Source organism: Enhydra lutris, unplaced genomic scaffold, assembly GCF_002288905.1.
Source record: "Enhydra lutris kenyoni isolate GAN:26980312 unplaced genomic scaffold, ASM228890v2 scaffoldscaffold22, whole genome shotgun sequence".
NCBI classification, from domain to species: domain Eukaryota; kingdom Metazoa; phylum Chordata; class Mammalia; order Carnivora; family Mustelidae; genus Enhydra; species Enhydra lutris.
In genome coordinates this window covers 3423238-3441747 of record NW_019154106.1, presented here as the reverse complement: position 1 = coordinate 3441747, position 18510 = coordinate 3423238, and the positions used below count along the sequence as shown (strand labels likewise).

General features: G+C 62.6%; 1 protein-coding gene across 1 annotated transcript in view; it reads left to right on the top strand.

Moving 5' to 3' along the window:
- Positions 1 to 18510, top strand: part of LOC111149485 (anoctamin-1-like) — an 82418-nt gene extending 63908 nt beyond the window's left edge. The window contains exons 3-7 of the mRNA XM_022506579.1: positions 1004 to 1336; positions 12934 to 13032; positions 13800 to 13951; positions 15478 to 15532; positions 18436 to 18510. Of these exons, the coding sequence (XP_022362287.1) occupies positions 1004 to 1336; positions 12934 to 13032; positions 13800 to 13951; positions 15478 to 15532; positions 18436 to 18510 (714 nt within the window). The remainder of the gene's footprint in view (positions 1 to 1003; positions 1337 to 12933; positions 13033 to 13799; positions 13952 to 15477; positions 15533 to 18435) is intronic.

Genomic DNA, 18510 nt, shown 5'->3' with positions numbered 1-18510 from the left:
CTCCGCCCTCGGTAACCAGCAAAATCCCACAGGAGTTCCAGCAACAGGTTTAGCGTTAGCAACAGCCGCGCAGGGGTCCCAAATTTTAATTCGCAGGCCCACATTTCTATCTCACTGCCCCCGCCAGAAGCCCCCAGGCAGATAAGGAGACCAGGCCCCACCCCACCTCTCCGCGCCCACCCCCAGGGCACCCTCTGGCGCAGGAGCAGGTGGAAGCCACGCCCAGGACAGGGAGCTCACATCCAGGTGTGGGTGGTTAGCCTTACCCAGCTTCCTCACCCTCTGGCACCAGCACCTGGGAGCCCAGCTGTCCAAGGCAGTGACCCTTTGTCAGCCCCTCCCTTGTGCTTGTCCGCCCCCCAATCCGGCCCCTGAGACCACCTCTCAGGTAAACCGCTGAACCCAGACGCTCAACTCGGGGACTGCTTTGGGGGGAACCCAAGCTAACAGGCAGCTAGCTAGTGGCCGAGCTGGAACCAGGCCAGGTGAGGGCCGTCGTGGGCCGTGGCCATTTCGACATGACCTTGCCCTGCACACTGCACGCTGGCCCTCAAAGGCTGGGAGTCGCTGGTGCAGACCGTGGGCTCGGCCCGCGCTGCCCCAGACCCTGCGGGAGAGAATAAGGAGCACTTCTGGTGGGGGGGCGGGGGTAGGTGTGGGGGGGAGTGGCCTGGCAGCCTTTCCCACTGTCTCTGCGAGCAGCTTGGCCCCTCCCGGGAAGCCTGCTCCGGCTCCACAGAACCGGGGGCCCGTCCGAGCTCTGAGGGCCCGGCTTGGCCTACCTGTGTGATTATGTGCATGTCTCCTTCTCAGGTGTCACCCCCACGAAGACAGGGCCACCGTGTGCGTGGCTGCCCCAGCTGCAGACGGCGCTCGCGTGGGACGGGCGTGCAGCGCAGCTCTGCTGAAGGCGGGCGGGCGGGTGGAGGAGGCCGTCCGGCTTGGTCCCTGCTCCCCCCGCGAGCCCAGCCTGACGGCCAGCGATCTCTCTTTCCCACGGCAGCTACTGAACTCGCTTTCTGTGGACCCCGACGCCGAGTGCAAACACGGCCTCTACTTCCGGGACGGCAGGCGCAAGGTGGACTACGTCCTGGTGTACCATCCCAAGAGGCCCTCGGGCGGCAGGACCCTGGCCAGGAGGGTGCAGCACGGCGATGTCACCCCGGCCGCCCGCGGCGCCCGCCAGGACCAGCCCCTGCCCGGCAAGGGGAGCGTGGGGGCGGCAGGGGGCCCCGAGCCCCCGATGGACTACCACGAGGACGACAAGCGATTCCGCAGGGAGGAGTACGAGGGGAACCTCCTGGAGGCCGGCCTGGAGTTGGAGCGAGACGAGGACGTAACTATCCCTGCATCTTGAGGGCTCGTGGGCTGGGCGCGCCGCCCGTTTCCAGAAGGTGGTGTGGGGAGGGGCCCTTCTGGCTCTAGCCCGGGCTCCCAGGACGGCGGGTGTGAAGGCCGCTTCTGTTGAGATTGCGGGAGCAATCGCGTGTTAAGTTTTGGGGTTTGGGGAGCCCCAAAGTAGCGCCCCCAACCCTGATGACATCTGCTCTGGGGGAGGGGTAAGGTCTTCTTGGCGATGACCTCCAGAGTCACGGCACTTCCTGCTCCGGTCAGTCCCTCTCCTGGGAAGACGCGCCCCTCCAGAGGGGCCAAGGACCGAGCTCTCCTTGGAGCCCTCCTGGTGCTGACCTTGGCTCTTCTTGGGGCCTCAGTTTCTCAATCTGTCAAGTGGGGAGGTGGGTCTGGCTCGATCCCTGGGGGGGCTCTGGTGCTCGGAAATCCCTGACCCTCACTGTTTCCCGGAGCAGCTGTCCCTGGCAAAGCCTGAGAATCTTTTGAAGGAAAGTTTTCTGGGGAGAGTAAAGGGCTGACTCACCGGCACACAGGGCGGCCCAGGTGGCAGGCGGGGGCCTGGATAGCCCATGGGACGGGGGTGCTTCTCTCAGCCTCTCAGCACGCTCGCTGTGTGCACCCCTGCCTGCTCCTTAACCTCTCTGGGCACAGGGCGGGGGGCGGGGCTTCCTCCCGTGAGCATTGCAGGGCTCACCCGCAGCCCGCCACAGGGTCCCTGTGTGGACTAACCGAGAATCCGGGAGTCTCTAAACTGCGGATACAGGGTCAGTGGGCTGCCTGGGGGAGCCGTGAGCCGGCGGGGGTGTTTAAAGGAAGCATTGGCCTGTTCGCCGTTTCATCCTTGAGAACCACGGTGCCCTTAAGTAATGAACACTTTGGGTCCGGTGGTAAGGATGCCCCGGGGTGCTTGGGCCGGCCAGCTGGTCCGCAGAGGAGCAGGTGTGAGCTCCCTTCTGCGCCACGTCGTTAGTGTCGGCCCTGAGTACCCCGGACCTGCTCCGTGGGGCCCCTCTCTCCGCAGACCTGGCGGCCAGGGGGCCTCGTGTTCTGTTGCACACACAGTGTTTCTCTGGGTGGCTGTCTCCTGCCAGGGTTCGGCTGTCTGGCAGGTGTGCACTTCTGCCGCAGGAGGGGTCGCCGTCGGAGTGGCGAGGGTGTGCAAGCGTCGAGTCCTGCTGCGGCTCTGGGGTCTCTCCCGGGCGGGGCAGCCACCTCGACTGCAGATGCGCTGGGCCTTTCGGGTTTTCCGTGACCAGAGCCCGGGCCCCTCGGGAGAGGGGAGCAGTCGGGTCGCTGACTTAGGGCATGGTTCTGGTTCCCTGTCCCTGCCAGCCCCCCGGCTTCTCATGTAAATGCTGTGGCCACTATGTAGACCTCGCCCTGATGTGGCCATTCACAGCTGGAGGGACAGACGGGCTCCGTTGGAGTCGGGAGAGCCCGCGGCGCCTGCGTGCAGAGCTGGGAGCTGGGGCTGCGGTCTGCACCTGCCCGGTCTGCACCTGCCCGGTCCGTTCCGTGAGCGACGCACTCTCCGCTCCCTCGTTTCTTCCCCACGACGGCTTCAGAGCCTTGTACTCGGAAGGCTCCCGGGAGTCTGGGAGGGAACACTGGCCCCGACAGATCCCAGAGCCTCTGCCTGTCCTTCCCGAGGCTCACTGGCTGCTCGGCCCGAGCTTCCCGTGCCACAGCACGGAGATAGCAGTAGTGTGATGCCAGTGGGTGATCCTGAGTCAAGGGCAAGGCGCTTGACGTGGCCGAGTCTCCTGGGCTGTTGTTAATACCACACCGAGAATCATGGTTCCTGCGGAGGGTGAGAGAAAGGGGCCTTTCCAAGTCCAGCCGACTGGGACATCCCACGTATCCTTCTTGAAACTCGATCTTCTCAATCGTGACTTTGAAATAAAAAGCCAACATAGAGACAGTGGTCACTGTCACCAAAGAAGACCCCCTTTTCCCCATAAGTGACCCACGAATTTCACTGATGGTTTGGCTCTGTAGCTACAGGAGGCTTTCCCACGGCTGACTGGGGCCATTTTAAAAATGAAAGATGTACACGGCACCACTGCAGTGTCCAAGGTGGCTGAAGCCAGGGCTGGGCCGTGCCCACCGGAGGCTCTTGCGTCAGGAACGGGGCTTTACGAGGGCCCCTGTGCTTCCTGACCTTTCCTGGGACACGAACAAGGCCCAAGGCTGTTGGAAAAACCCTCCGTCTGCGGCAGCCCGGTGCTCTCCCCCACCCTCCGAGAGGCAGGCAGGACCAGAACCCGGGTCAGAGGCGGCCTCCGAGGTCTGTGCGTGGACCGCTGCCAGTGCGATGAACAGCTCGTGGCCGTCTCCTTTATTCTGGGGAGAGACGCCCTGGCTAGTGAGTCATTCCCGGGGGTGTGCTGTGGTTACAAGGAGCGAAGGGCTTGCAGTTCAGGAAATAGGAGAGCCCCCAGGAGAGCCCCCAGGAGAATCCAGTTGTGTAGTCTTACCTGGTTTGCAGCGGGATCGGGGCTTATGTGCACATTCATGGGGAGAAAAATCCGTGCCTTCCATCAGATACGCCAACGCTGGGTGAGGCAAAGAATCGGCCTTTAAAGGGGCTGCTTCTCCCCGGTGCCATTGCTGTTGGAAAGTCCAGAGCAGCCCTTCCCAGAAGCGTCCCCAGGGGTGGGATAACCAAAAATGCTCCCAGATATTGCCAGCTGTCCCTGGGAGCCAAGCTCGCTCCTGATAGAGAAATCCTGTTTCAAAAGCAGGATGGGGAGGCAGGAGCAAAGAAGGAGGGAGAGGGAGCCTTATGGGGAGTTGGCAAATAAACCGTAAGACTTCCTGGGCCGAGGGGGGGCCCTCTTGAACTCTGCTGGCCCAGCCTTCTGCGACCATGGGCAGCTGCCCGCAGGCCACCAGGGCACAGAGATGACCCGCCTTCGCTCCTTGAGAGGCCAGTGGGTGCACGAGGCTGCGTGGCTCCTGGACACAGTTGGCCGCCAGCCCCACGCAGACGGGGCATCTGTGTGCTGGCCTCTGTCCTGGGTCCAGAGGTTTGCTGTGGTGAAGACGTCCTGTGATGACCCGTGGAAGACCTTCCAGTCTGAGGGCACAGGGAGACATGGAACGGGTAGTACCCCGGGGCAGCCATAACTAGAGACCACCAGCCGAGGGCTTAAAGCAACCCAGATGGGGTCTCGCATAGGTCTGGAGACCTGAAGTCCCAATTCCAGATCTCAGCGGGGCTGGGCTCCCTCTCAAGGTTTCCAGGCTGGATCCTTCCAGCTTCTCTCAGCTTCTGGGGGGCTCCAGGCGCCCCTCCACGCTCTGCCTCTGTCCCTATGCGGCCGCCTTCTGTATGTCCTTCTGCATCTCCCTTCTTCCTGCAAGGACGCCAGACATTGGACTTAGGGCCTGCCCTTCTACCATGTGACCTTGTCTTAATTTGGTTACACCTGCCAAGTCCCGTGTCCAAATAAGGTCTCGTTCTGAGGTTCTGGGGTTAGGACACGGATGTCTCTTTTGGGGAACCCCCTTCACCCCACCACAGCAGCTGAGAGTCCCCCAGAGTGGCTGGTTCCCTCAGGAGTGGGGTGGCTCACGCAGGGGCCCCTGGAGGCGCCCATAGGGGTCCAGGTGGTAACTCGTGGTTGGGGCACATCAGCACAGGTGGTCTGGAGGGTGGGGTCCAGCCTCGGGCCGGCTGTCCTGCTGCGGGGCCCGGATGTGTCCCGTAACCCACAGGGGTCCTGTCCAAGTGCAGGCTCTGACTCAGCGGGCCTGGGCTGGGCCTGAGCTGTGTTCCTAACCGGCTGGCAGGGTGTGTGGTGGCTGCTGAGCCCAGACCATCCTTGGAGGGGTGAGAAAGGTGCAGGTCTCTTCTCCCACGAGCCAGCAGAGGCACCTGCAGAGATGGGCCCACCAGTGTCCACGCAAGCCTTGATCCGCTGTTTGGTACCCCAGAGGTAGCCCCACATGGAGACTAGGCCAAGAGCCCACAGAGCCAGGGAGACCCACTCTCACTCATAACCCCAGTGTACAGGACAGACAGAGGATGAGCCTATGCCCGTGGGTCCTCCATCCTCCCTCCCTGCTCCCCTCCCCAGGCACTGTGGGCTCAGAGGAACCCAGTTTGAAAACTGCTTCCCACACTCCCCGAAGAGAGACCTTGAGGTGTCAAGACAGGCTTTGGTGCCTCCATCCAGGGGCTGGCCCTGAATGTCCATCTCACGCATGAGAGTCTAAGAGGGGTCCCGTGTCAGAGACCCCAGGACAGCATGACCGGAAGTGGCAGGAAGGGAGAGGAGCGTCTCTACTTCCGTCCCTCCTTCTGTCCGACAGCCGTGGGGTCAGCTGCCGGGCTCCCCATTAGAAGGAGGAGAGCACGCTTGCTTACAACTGAAACCCATCCGTATTTTTCAAGTCTGGCCTCAAAGCCTGCTGGACATTATTTATGTCCGTGGGTCACTGCCGAGAAGGCCACACACCAGAATCCCGGCCATGCCCCGAGGTTGAACTTGACCCCGGCTCTGGCGGAACTGTTGAGGTTCCGGACGCGGGAACCCTACAGTCTTCTTTGCTTTCATGCTGCCGCTCGGGGCTCACCCCTGCACGCAGGCTCCCCACATTCCTGCCCCGTGGCTGGCGTGGGCCTCGGGCAGCAAGAGTTTCCCATCTTTGTTAGAGTGGAGGCTGCTTTTCCAACGCCGAGGAGGAGCAGTTGTTTCCAGACCGAGCTTTGGGGTGCACAGTGGGGCCGTGAGGCCGGCCTCCGAGCCCCCTGTGTGCTTCAGACCCTCTGGGCCACTTCCTGGTGGGACGGCCTGGGCGCGAGTGGCTTCCTCTCTCTGGACCTCAGCTTCCCCGGCTGTGAAATGAACGTGATGGTACTTCTGTCCTCCGGAAGTGCTGGGAGAATCCAGGGGACGTGAATACAACCTCCCCTGTAGCTCTCCGGCATAGGCTGCTGTCCCCAGCTTCCCACCGGCTGGACGAGAATCAGAAGGCAAATCTGGGCGGGGCAGGGGCCCCCAGGGCATGGAGACCCTTCATCACCAGGCAGACGCCAGGTGACCGTGGCCGGTGGTGGGAGGGGTTGCCGTGGGCACGGAGAGGGCGGAGCCAGGCTTCCTGCCATCTCCAGCAGGTGTCCCAGGCGGGAGTCCGAGGCGGCTCTGGGGTTTGGCCAACTGTGACGACAGGCACGGCCCTGAGCATTGCAGGGGTGGGGGCAGACCCTCGTCAGCGCCCCGGGGCCTTATGGGTGGAGGTCCTCGACTTGAGAAGCCTGAGGTCCAATCCTGGCATCTCCACGTGTGAAAACAAACGATGGCAGATGGCCCCGGGGGCCTCACGGGTTTGGGAGCAAACCCCCACCCTGCGCTGTGTGGGCTCCCCTGCCCCCGCCGTGAGAAGGCGGTTGCAGCCCAGGAACGAGACCCCCTGCACAAGTGGCAGGAACGGGCCTGGGCTCTGAGCGGCCGAGCGCACAGACCAGGGCCGCGGGGCCCTGCGGGGGTGGTCCTGCCTCACGCGGTTCGCCCTGAAGCACGTGGCGTGAACCAGCCCCAGCCCCCGCCTCTGGGCTGAGCCCCTCTCCCGTGGGCCTTCCGCACAGTGGGGTGGCAGGGACCCTAGTCTAGTCCTGAAGGTATGATTTCTCCATTCATAATGGCACCATTTCACATTCCTTTCTTTGGCCTTAAAGGTACTATGTCTTCGTGCATGTTCTGTGGAGGCTTTTGCGTACCCTGCCCGGCTTCCCTTGGGCGTCCCTTGGGCGTCCCTTGGCTTTGCCGACGCACACTTTTAAAGGGAATTCTGGACATTCTTCTCAGAACTGCGTCTTTAAAGCACCCCCGAGACCATCACACGTTCCCCTTGGGTGCTGGGGTTTGGGGGTGAAAGCTTCGGCCCCAGGCTGCAGCTCTGATGTCCTCTCGTATCCCCAGGCCTGTGGTGCCCAAGTAGGCTCTTTCCGGCTCATCGAGAACTCTGCCAGCTGGCTGTTAACCCTTTGGGGGCTTGGCAGAGTGAACCCCAGAGGTCACAGAGGTCGACAGATGCTCCAGCAGCAGCTGGGGCCGGATTTGTTCCCTCCCCGGAGCCCCCGGGGCAAGGCTCACCAGCGTCCGCGGCCCCCTCCCTCGGAGGGGCGGAGGACCTTCAAACACCGCTCGTTGGGTTTTTAATGTTCCTTACGGTTCTTTTTTATTTCTGGAAGTTCTGTTTGGTCTTTTTCCAAAGTGGCTGTGTCATTTTCTTAGTGGCTTCCTGTCCTTGGCAGGACCTTTCTGTCCTGACGTTTCTTTCTTAAGAACAGTAAGCATCGCTGGTCTGTGATCCCAGTAACCCGCTCAGAGTCCCCCAGCGGAGGGGGCCCCTTGTGCAGGCTCTCCTCCCGGTGGGGCTGCCCTGCCCAGGGGTCCCTGAGGCCCGGGCAGAAGCCCTTGTCTGGAGAGGCTTGGGGCTTTGTCGGTCACACGTCCAAGGGCATTAGAGCCAGAACCACCTTGAAGCAAGGTCACAGGCTGTGGTTCCCAGACCTGCTGGGGCCGAGGAGTTTGGAGGCCAGGACCCTGCACGCAGGGGATAGAAGTCCCCTCCCTCCCCACCCTTGTCCAGCTCTGCTCGGCACTAGCAACCCAGGGTGGGGGGGGCCTTTCTGGGGGGATCCGGCTCCCCAGGGGCAGGTCTGGTGCTGCCCTGGAACGACCCCACCTTGGTCCCCGTTCTGAACGCAGCAGCGCCAGGCCCTTCCCTCTGGAGCCGCTCTGCCGCCGCGATCCTTATTTTCTTCTACTCTCTGTCCCACGCGCTGTACTGTTTCCCGTGGAGGGCGGGTGAGTCCTCCACCGGCTTGTCGCAGAGCAGGACCCTGAGTGACTGTTTTCGGTGACTCACCTGTCGTGTCTTCCTTCAGCACGCTGGGCTTGGGCCGGACCCGTGCCAGCACCGGGGCACAGATGCCCCTGCCCGGTCCTCCCACAGCTTCTCGGCCACCCGCAGGGGCAGCGTCGGCTGGTCCCACGCGTGCCTGAGCCTCGACCCCGGTGCATCGCCCCGATGATGCACGAGGCCCCGTCACCCCTGCGTACGATGGGACGGTCCCTGAGTGACTGAAGCCCCTCCTCCCGGGCGGCGTGGGTGGGGTCCACAGAAGCCGTGACAAGACGTGGGTCATGCGAGTCCGTGGGCCACCTCTCCACGCCAACACATGCCTGGTGCCGGGAACACGGGCCCTCCTCCCCCAGGGCAGCCCCAACATCCCGAGGCCAGGGTCCGGAGGGGGCTCTGGGCCCTCCTGCTCACGACTCCCACCGGGGGTGGCAGGGTCCCTGTCGGAAGCTGAGGACATCGAGGCCCCGTGGCCGTCAGGGTCGGGGCCCAAGCCCCTCGTGGGCTTCCCCTTCCAGAAGGAGCTCAGGCAAAGTCTCTGAGTCCCTGCTGGCACATGGCACCATGCCCGTGGCTCGGGCACACACACACCGGGCGTGGCTGCGGAGACTCCCCTGGTGGCAGTGGCAGCCAGGGGTCCCCTAGTTCCCTCTGTCTGCCCTGCGAGGTGCCCAGGGCAGGAAGCGGCCTGTGGGTCCGCAGGGCAGGAAGAGGAGACGGTACTGCCGGGAGCTCTCCGGGGATCTGAGGGCAAGCAGAACTGGCCGAGGGAGGTCCTCCCTGATGCGAACCTCCCAGCGATCCCCAGCCCGTGCCTCAGCCACCACGGGGGGCCGTGGCCAGATGGCGGAAACACGTGATCCGGCCCGCCGACTTGGAACGTCCAGGCCCGCAGGTGGCCATGGGGACGTGGGGGGAGCCCCAGGGGTGCTCAACCACCACCACTGTTATGTTGGCTTCGTTTGTGCCTTTCTTCTTGCTTTGGAAAGGAAAATGCCAGAAACAGTTCTGGTCAGGTCACAGTGTCTGCGAGCTGGGCTCTGAATGGAGGCTTGAACACACTCTGTTTGCGCCGGGAGAGCTCCCGGCCTGGTGGGCATGTCCAGTGGGCACCCGGGGGCCCTGCCCCTGCCTCAAGCTCGCCTGGTGCTCCCGGGCCGCACCCCGGCAGGTCTGTGGCCTCCCAGGTAATTCCACATCATTGGCCTGGCTGGGGCAAGGGGGACCCAGCCATCTCATGCTTTCTTCCCGCTGGGGCCGGGCGACGGTCAGGCTGGGCACCACGTTTGAGAACATCCCGTATGTGCTTTTCCCGAACTGGTCCCACGACCCCTTTCCCAAATCCCGCCAGATGTTTCCTGGGAGAGACCTCGTTGCTCACGTCAACAGAGGAGCACGTTTTCCCAGGCAGGCTGGCCGCAAGCACCAGCTCCGTGACCACTGGCGAGAGAACTCTCCATGGGACTGGGAAGAATATATTTTGGGTCTGTGTGTGGGTGAGCTGTGCCCAGAAATAGACCCGGGTCTGGAAGGGGAAAGACAGGCTCTGCCGTGCGCGGGCTCCCGACAGTCATTTCTCCCTGCTCCAGGCGCCCCATGAGATTGTCCCCACGTGCATGAGCCATCTGGGCCGGGGGCGCTGCTGCCTCTCAGGTTCTGTTGTCCTCCGGGTCTTCCCCGAGCTGGGGAGGCGGCCTCGAGCTTGTTGGACAAGGGTGAACGCACACGTAAGCCAGTGTGGCCTCGGCTGCCTGCTGGCCACGGAGAGATGGTCCAGAGCAGAAGCAGTAACCATTCACTGTATGGACCCTTCCCGCCAGCTGGGGGGCCGGGCCAGAATGCTAAGAACCCCAGGCTGCCTCTGACTGTGAAGCAAACTTTACGCTGCAGAGATTTGCAGATGAGGAAATGGGCTCAGAGAGGTCACGCCACTTGCCAGAGGCACACAGGGATGGAGCCAGATGCCAACTCAGGCCCCCGATCTCACGGGCTTATCTGGTGCCTGCTGGACTGGCCCCCCGAGGACAGCAGGAGGATCTGGGCTGCCCCCTCCCACGGCCCCCGGGCTGGGTCCTCCAGCTCTCGCTGACATAGGTCTGTTCACAAGCCTGTGCACTCTGTGCCCCGCCCTGGGCCATGCCAGGACTTCAGGCTCTTCCCAGGCTGTCCCGCACAGACCCACTTCTGAGCGCTCGCTCCTCGGGTCTCCGCACTCAGCACCCTGGTCCTGGCTGGTTCCTCAGAGGCAGCTCCAGGCCCCAGCTCCTGGGCCCGTGCTTCCTGGAAACGCCTCTCACTGTGTAGACAGGCTCCCTGCACAAAGCCCCGTGGGGCTCTCAGTGGCATATTCAGGGCCAGCACAGTCAGCGGGAAGCCATGTCTACCTGGCACCTGCAGACGTGCCCTTATTTGGAAGAAGCGTCCTTGCAGGTGTAAGTCAAGGATCTCTGGGCTGAGGAGGGCTCTCGGTGCACTAACAGGTGTCCTTAGCAGAGAAAGCAGAGAGAGATTGGAAACAGACCCACGGGAGAGGCCACATGGTAGCAGAGGTGGCCGGAGGGGTGTGGTCACAACCCAGGATACTCGGAGCCCCCAGCAGCAGGAAGATCCTCCAGAGGGAACGTGACCCCAAGGACACCTCGGTTTAGGACTTCCGGCTCCAGAGCCATGAAGGAATGAGTCTGCATTGTCTTAAGCCCGGTGGTCACTTGTTAGAGCCGAACTAGGACACGGAACCAGGACAGTCGTCTGATGAGCTGGCGGAGTGTGTCTCGGCGTCCTCGCTCTAGAACGAGGACAGCAGTAGGGCCCATTCCATAGGCTTGTGGTGAGGACTGAATGAGCAAACACACAGCAGGGCACGGAGGGGGACTGATGCGTCACAAGCTCCCATGGGTCTTGGCCTCCTCACCATCCCGGTTCCCGTGTGTGGCTTTCGTCCAGGTGTGGTGCACGTGCACCGTGCGGACAGACACGTGTGGGGCACACGCATGTGCTGCTGCGGGCAGTGGGGCTGGGGAGCGGAGGCCCTGAGCAGGACTGGGCCCAGGACAGGACAGCTCCCCTGGGCCCCAGCGGTGGTCCCCTTCCCCAGGTGGGGTGCTGCTGGGGTCCGTCTGTCGCTCTGTCTGCGGGCCTGACCCAGGGTATTCTGCCCGCTGCCCAGCTGCCTGCCTTCTCCTGGACGGCTGCGAGCTTCATCGTCACGGGCTGATGGGTGAATGTGTTTGGCCCACAAGGAGGTTTTTCTTAAAATTCACCCTCAAGTGACACTGGTTCCATTGCTTTCCCCCCCAAAACCTGCAGTGAATCCACGGGCCATACCCATTCCCGGACAAGTGACGTGACTTGGGGTCTGGAAGCCAGAGGCAGGCCCTGAGTCAGCCGACCCCAGTGCCCAGGGCCGGGCCCGCGCTGGCGACACCCTCCCTCCCGTAGCTTGATTCCCTTCCCCCGGGACTCCCGGCCAGTCCCTTACACCTCAGGATGGTGGAAGGGAGAGCTGGGTGGGCCCTCCATCTGGGGCAGCCTGGGCTCTAAGCCGTGGGTCCCCTTGAGGAGTCTGCTGGACCGCGGGCCCCTCCGCCGTGGACGGCTCTGGCTCAGGGACAAGCCCTGTTTCTTCACTTTTTGTTGTGTTGGCACTAATGCCATGGGGCACCCAGTTATCTTGGGGTGCTTAGAAAGTCTGCTGATGCTACGTGCCTCGTATCCCCTCCCTGCTGCTGTGGGCGCCTCCAGACAGTCTCCCCTAAACACGAAATTCGGGGAACGGGGGACAGAGAAGAATGGAGAGTCATCGGGGGCTCGTGCCTGTGGCCCACAAGCAGGAGCGTGGCCGGCGTTCTCTGGAGTGCGGTCCCCACTCCCGCCAGTACAACGCGCTGCGGGCCCCGCACCGCCCAGACCTTGTGCAGGAAAAATCAAGCACGGTCACAGCTCCCGTGGAAGGTCCCCACGCAGTGACCTGATGGGCCCGTGCATCGTGGAAACGTTACCAGGATGAGGTCGCAAACACAGCTACCGGGCCTCAGAGCCGACTCCCATTCTTTTGTTGCGGAGGGCACGCGTGAGGTGACACGGCAGTGCCTGGGCGGGAGGCCTGGGTCCATCCGCGTCACGGCACATGGCTGCGTTTCGTCCTTTCCCGCGGCTGGAGGGTACCCCATGCTGCACACACACATCTTTCCCTGTTCTCCTGTCTATCCAGACCCGCTGGCCCGGGGAGTGTGGGAGCGACTCCTCCAAGCTCCCAGCAGTTCCGGGGGTGGGGGGTTCCTGGCTTGAACAGGCCCACCCTCGAGCCCCTGCCCCGGGCTGCCCAGGGACCCCAGGGGATGGCTGGGTGCCTGACCCCACAGAGGGAAGGTGTCCAGAGGGGGTCACCTTCACTTCCTCAGCCCTGCCTGGGGACAAGGGGCACCGAGTGCACCCACTGGGGACAAGGGCCCGGGCTCTCGGTTGTGAAAGGTCCTCTTTCGTGGACGTGCTGCTTTGAGCTCCTCAAAGCTCCTCGGGAGTTTTGGACCCTGGGACCCCCTCCGGGCCCTGCTGGCCCCTCACCACGCACAAGGGGGAGATTCTGGGAGCAGATCGAGGCGGTGCCCGGAGGGGTGACCGAGGGGCCGCTGACCTCTCAACCCGGCTCATGCCGATGTTTTCCTGCCTGGAGCTGTCCATGCTCACGGAGGCTTTCTCTCCCCCCAGACCAAGATTCACGGGGTCGGATTCATAAAGATCCACGCGCCCTGGAACGTGCTGTGCAGGGAGGCCGAGTTCCTGAAGCTGAAGATGCCCACAAAGAAGGTGGGTGCTGGGGCGCGGCCCCCCAGGTCCGCAGGTGCCCGCGAGAACCTCATCGGGCGGGGCTCTGCGGCGGGAAACCGAGCGACCTTCGGTGACACCCAGGGGGCGGGCAGTGGGCGCCCACGTCCTGATTTCCAAGCCTGGGGCGGGGTGTTCGGAGACCCCAGACCACACCCACCAAGAGCTGGCGCGGGAGGGGCGTCGGGGGCATCTGTTACAGACACAGACGTGCTGAGCCTTCCCGCTCGGTGTTTCCTCCCCGTGGTGTCGTGGCCGACCCACCAGCCCCCTCTAATCACGCTGCCCAGCCTGCAGGGACTTTCTTTTTCATCTCTGGACACCAAGGGCTGAGGCGTGTCCGACAGCGGGCTCCTGAGCTCAACGAGGCGGCCGTGTTCTCCTTCCTGTGCAGAAAGGAAAGCGGGGGGTGGGGGTGAAGCTGTTCTCGGGGGTCCGTCAGCCCCTGGCCTCCCAAATCCACTGAGACCCTATGGGCTACCTCTTTCTAGACAAAGCAGAGACCAGAGGCAGGTTTTCTGGGATGTGTTGTGATTGTACTTTGCGGGGACAGTCTTCAAAGTCAGAGCTTGGAGGGTTTATCTGGAAACCGGGTGCAGTGGGGGCTACTCTGCCTCCCCGAGTTCTGTTCCCAGGACATGCCATCTCAGTGGGGTTGGGGGGGGACAGTCCTGTGACTGTCTGAGAATAGATTCCAAGGGTCACGGCCCACAGATGACGCGGACGCCCCCTCCCAATCCGGTCTGCAGCTCTACCACATTAACGAGCCCCGGGGCCTCCTGAAGAAGATCAGCTCCGTGCTCCAGAAAATCACGGACCCCATCCAGCCCAAGGTGGCCGAGCACAGACCCCAGACCACAAAGAGACTCTCCTACCCCTTCTCCCGGGAGAAGCAGCACCTGTAAGTGGGAATCTCCCCCCTCCCCCATCCCACCTATGTTGCCCCTTCCTGGGGGGCCCTGCTGTGTGGACCCCACAGCGTGGTACATGACAGGGGAGATGCAGGTTGTAGGACAGTCCCCTGAGGCCAGAGAAGCTCTCCGTCCTCCCAAAGCAGTGGGGTTTCAGCCCCTGAAGCACTTTCTCTGAACAGTTTATAGGTCTTGAGTACAGAAGAGATTCAAGGATGTTCTCCAAGATCACTGTTAACTAAGGAATGGAGGGGTGACGAGTCTTGTCCTCCTGTCGGGGGACATTCAGGAAAACACACGGGCTCAAGGGAGGGCGTGTATGCGGCTTGGCTCAAAGCCCCAAAGCAGGGACCTGGGCATCTCTCCGCTCCCCTACAGCCCCGTCCCTCTGGGGTCCATGTTCCTGTGAGAGGGTCTGGCTAACCAGGCCTCCCGAAGGGGCCAAGCTCTGGGAGGCAGGGACAAAGCCAGCCACAGCTGGAGGCTGGAGGCTCAGGGGACATGCTGCCAGCAGGGTTGCCTGGCAGGGCTGCACCTGTTCTGGAACCTTCCATCGTACCCTGCTCCCGAGGGGCAGTGGGGCATCGCCCTCTGGGTGGGTGGGGCCTCGATGCTTAGAGCTGGAGCGTGGGCAGTGGTGGGAACAGAGAGAACTTGGGCTCTAGGACCCACAGGGACGTGGATGACAAGCAGGGGCAGGGGGCTCTCCAGGATGCCACTGGTCTCATGGGACATGGAGAGCTGTTTCTCAGCTCAGAGCTGGGGCTTCAGCTCTGGCAAATGTGTGAGTCACGGGGAAGGGCCAAGCGGTGGCCTCCGCGGTTCTTTCTCCAACCTCCTGATCGTCCCTGGGATCCCAAATAAGACATTTGTAAAAAGTGGCCCCAAGCCCAGCTCCTTACACCGCCTGCAGGACGGGGGATCCCAGGGCGCCCTCCTTCTAGGACCCGCAGCGCCCCGGGCCCCCCTTGGCTCTGCCATGGCTGCCTCACTTGGAAACCCCTTGCCAGGCCCCGCTGAGCTCCAGGCTCTCTGGGGACAGAGTCCCCGTCCCTGGCTGTACCCTGAGTGCCTGGGGCAGTGGGCGACCTCTTCCAGAGGCTCCCCTCTGCCCTCGGGCAACCTTAGGAAATATGTGGGGGCCAAGACCTCAGGACTGACACTCTGGAGTACTGGGAGATTGTCTTCAGCATTGACAGCATCTGATGGTGGGACGGCCCCACTGTCTCATGGTGGGACGGCATGGTCCCCGCCGCTGGCAGTGTTGACACAGAGACTGAGGGCATTGTCAGAGGGAAGCAGATCCTTGGGTGGAGGTGTGGGTATCCAGGCCTCCCAGAGGGGCCTGGGGGAGTGACACGGACTGTTCCAGATGCCCAGGGTCGGGGCACACTGGCACACCTGCCCAGTGTCATGGTCATGGCTCACGGGGACTGTGTGCTTTCCCAGGGCCTTGGAAACCCGGAGAGCCGACTCCGGTGAACTGTGTGTCTTTTTCTTCTCGCTATTTCAACAGATTTGACCTGTCTGACAAGGATTCCTTTTTCGACAGCAAAACCCGGAGCACGATAGTAAGTACGGCCTGTGGGACTCGCTGGCTCCCCAGCAAGGCGGCCCCTGGGAGAAGCGGGTGATAATTTCATTTCAGCAAAGCTCCTCCAGGTGGAAGCCCGCTCTAATTGCCTGTGACAGCGATAATTAGAATCATAAAGCAGAGGGGGGCGGCTGGGGATGGGGGGAGCAGGGGAAGCCCCGCCCTTCCTGCTCCAGGTGGAGCCACAGGAAAGGGCAGGGGGACTCCAGACCCCCCAGCACCTGTCCCTGGCCTTCCTGTGCGGGGCCCTTAGCAGAGCTGGTGGGGCCCCAGAGACGTCGCAGGAGGGGTGGGGCGATGGAGGCAGATTTCTGGGGCTGGGCCAGAGGAGAGAATGAAGTTTGAAATCCGACCAGGCCGCCCTGCCCTCTTGAAGGTATTGGTTTAATGTTTATCCATCGGTCGCCAACTTGTCCACCGGCCAAGCTGGGCCATGCACGGCTCAGGACCCGGCTTTTCTCCGCACAAGAAATTAACGTGGCAGCCAAGCCTCCGGTGCTGCTGCTGCCGCCGCCCCCGCCCAAAAGCCCGGCCTGGGGGGCAGAGGTGCAGGACGGCCACTTGACCTTGAGCAGATGATGCCCCTCACGGCCACATCCCCAGGCCAGCAGGTGGCCCGACGAGGCTCGGTGCTGTGGGTTGCTTTGGTGAGTGGGGCTCGGGCCACTGCCAGGAAAACAGATCCGGGTCCCGTCTGCTGCTCTCTGTCCCCTCCCAGCCTCGTGACCTGGGGAGGCACGGAGCCTGCATCAGAATGAGAATGGTTCTGGCTTCCCGCTCAGAGCGCCGCGGTGCCCCTCCGTGCGGGGCGGCCTGGGCCACAGCGCGGTGGTTTACCTGACCCGTGTTACTAATTAATCTTAGCAATTAAATCTCATCGTAGTAAATAAGAAGGAACTTGTTGATGGGAAGACATCAGCCAGCTGGAGCGTCTCGGGGCTGACAGGTGTCCTGGGGGTGGGGAACAGCTCCCCCGGAGATCGACCCCTTGGGAGAAGCAGCCACTTTGACTTTTTTTGCATCTTTAGGAAATAGAGGATTGGCAGAATGACCGGCTGTGGAAACCGAGTCACGTGTGTGTTTCAACATGAATGTTGAAGTCACATGACCTGCGGCTGCCCAGATGCTCCCCAGAAGCATGGGGCAGGGTGCAAATTCGTGAATTCACTCTTGCTTTTGGGGGAGGGGCGCGGAATAGGTGGATGGAAAGCTCCAGACCCCGTCTCACGGGGAGTCTGCTATGAAACAGAGCTCCGTCCGTGATCCCAAGGTGCAGAAAGTGGTTCTGTCAGTGACTGGTCACTGAAGGGTCTGGTTTACTCTGGGGGGCTCGGGGGCTCTCTCCCGGAGACCTCAAAGGCTGGTTTGTAAACCGGCCAAGGCTCCAGAGAAACTGACAGTTCGAAACTTTGTCCTTGGGTAGTCAGGCCCCATGGCCTTGGAGACCCGACAGTATCCGGCGCTGGGACGAGGTCATTCTAGGCAAAGGTATGGAGACTGATGGCCTCCCTGCCTCTTTCCCCGTGCTCCTGGCATCGGGGTCACCCAGCACGCTAGTGGGTAGGCGTCAGGATCAGCAGGAAGGGCTGATCGCATTGGTCTTGGGACACAGACCTTCAGGCTGCAGGTGCCAGGGAGCCATAGACGGTTGCAGAGCGAGGTTGAGGATGTGGTCAGATCTGTTGGAGCAAGGTGAGGGCCAGTGGCCAGCTGTGGGAGGGCAGGTGGAGGCAGGTGCAGGCTTAGAGGTGCTCATGAATGAGGCCGTGACCCACTGAATGGGAGGCGGTAATTCCAGGAGAGTCAGCGAGGTCAGGACGGGGCCCCCAGTTGGATGCGGGGGTGCCGGGGATATGGCCTGAGTGGATCACTAACGTGTCATCGGCAGTTACTGGTGGGAGGGAGCGGGAGGGAGTGCTCCGGGACAAGAGCAGTGGGAGGCAGAGCGGGGGTGGCCACGGCCCTGCAGCCTCGTAGATCTTGGGGACCAAGTGCTTCTCGCAGAAAGACGTCAAGGGGGGAGGCCCTGGTTCTCGGGAGAGGGTTTGGAGACGGAGCAGAGCGCTGGGAGGCCAGGTTGCTAGGCCCGGGCTAAGATGGACGGAGATGGAAGAGGGCGGGACAGGGCCGGGGGTGGCCGCTGGCAGCCGGTGGGTGAGCTGAGGGCTTGGAGGGAGGAGTGCCACTCTCACTGTCACGTCGGAGCCGGAGGGCCCGTCACGGTCACCCCATTTTGCAGGTAGGGAAACTAAGGCACGGGATGGTGAGGTAGTTGCCGGAGACCACACATCTGCATGTGGTGAAGCCAGGGCCAGAGGCAGGCAGACTCCCGAGCTGGGGCTCCCGAGGCCACCAAGTGAGATGTCTTGTTAGTCAAGGGGGCACGGGGCTGGGGTGGCGTGGGACCTTGCAGGGGGCTTCTGCCGCCTCCTGATGCAGGGCGGGATGGGCTCCCAGAACCTGCCCCCACCTCGGGTTTCTAGAACATCGAGGGCTACACCTGGGAGGGGTCCTATGAGCCGGGTGCCCGTGGCTTGGAATCCCACCTGCCTTCCCAGCCGGAAAGGAGAGTAGCCCGTCCCATGGGGCACCGGGGACAATTCTCAACCCCGAAAAGCAGGACGCCGTCAGTGCCTCACAGAGGGAAGGAAGGGAGAGACAGGAGTCCTCCCGTCCCAGCAACTCCTCCCTCAGAACGGCACACCCTCGGCGCTAGGGACACGCGTCTGTCGAAAGCCCAGCCGTCTGTCCTCAGAGGAGAGCAGGTGGCAGTCGCTGGTCATGCGCGACCACGTCCCTTTCCGGCCATCGTGGGACAGTTTCCACGTGCCACGGCTGCCTCGAGTAACCATCCGCCCCTCCTTCTTGTCTCCGCAACAGGTCTATGAGATCCTGAAGAGAACAACGTGTACCAAGGCCAAGTACAGCATGGGTGAGGACATTGCTAGGGCCTGA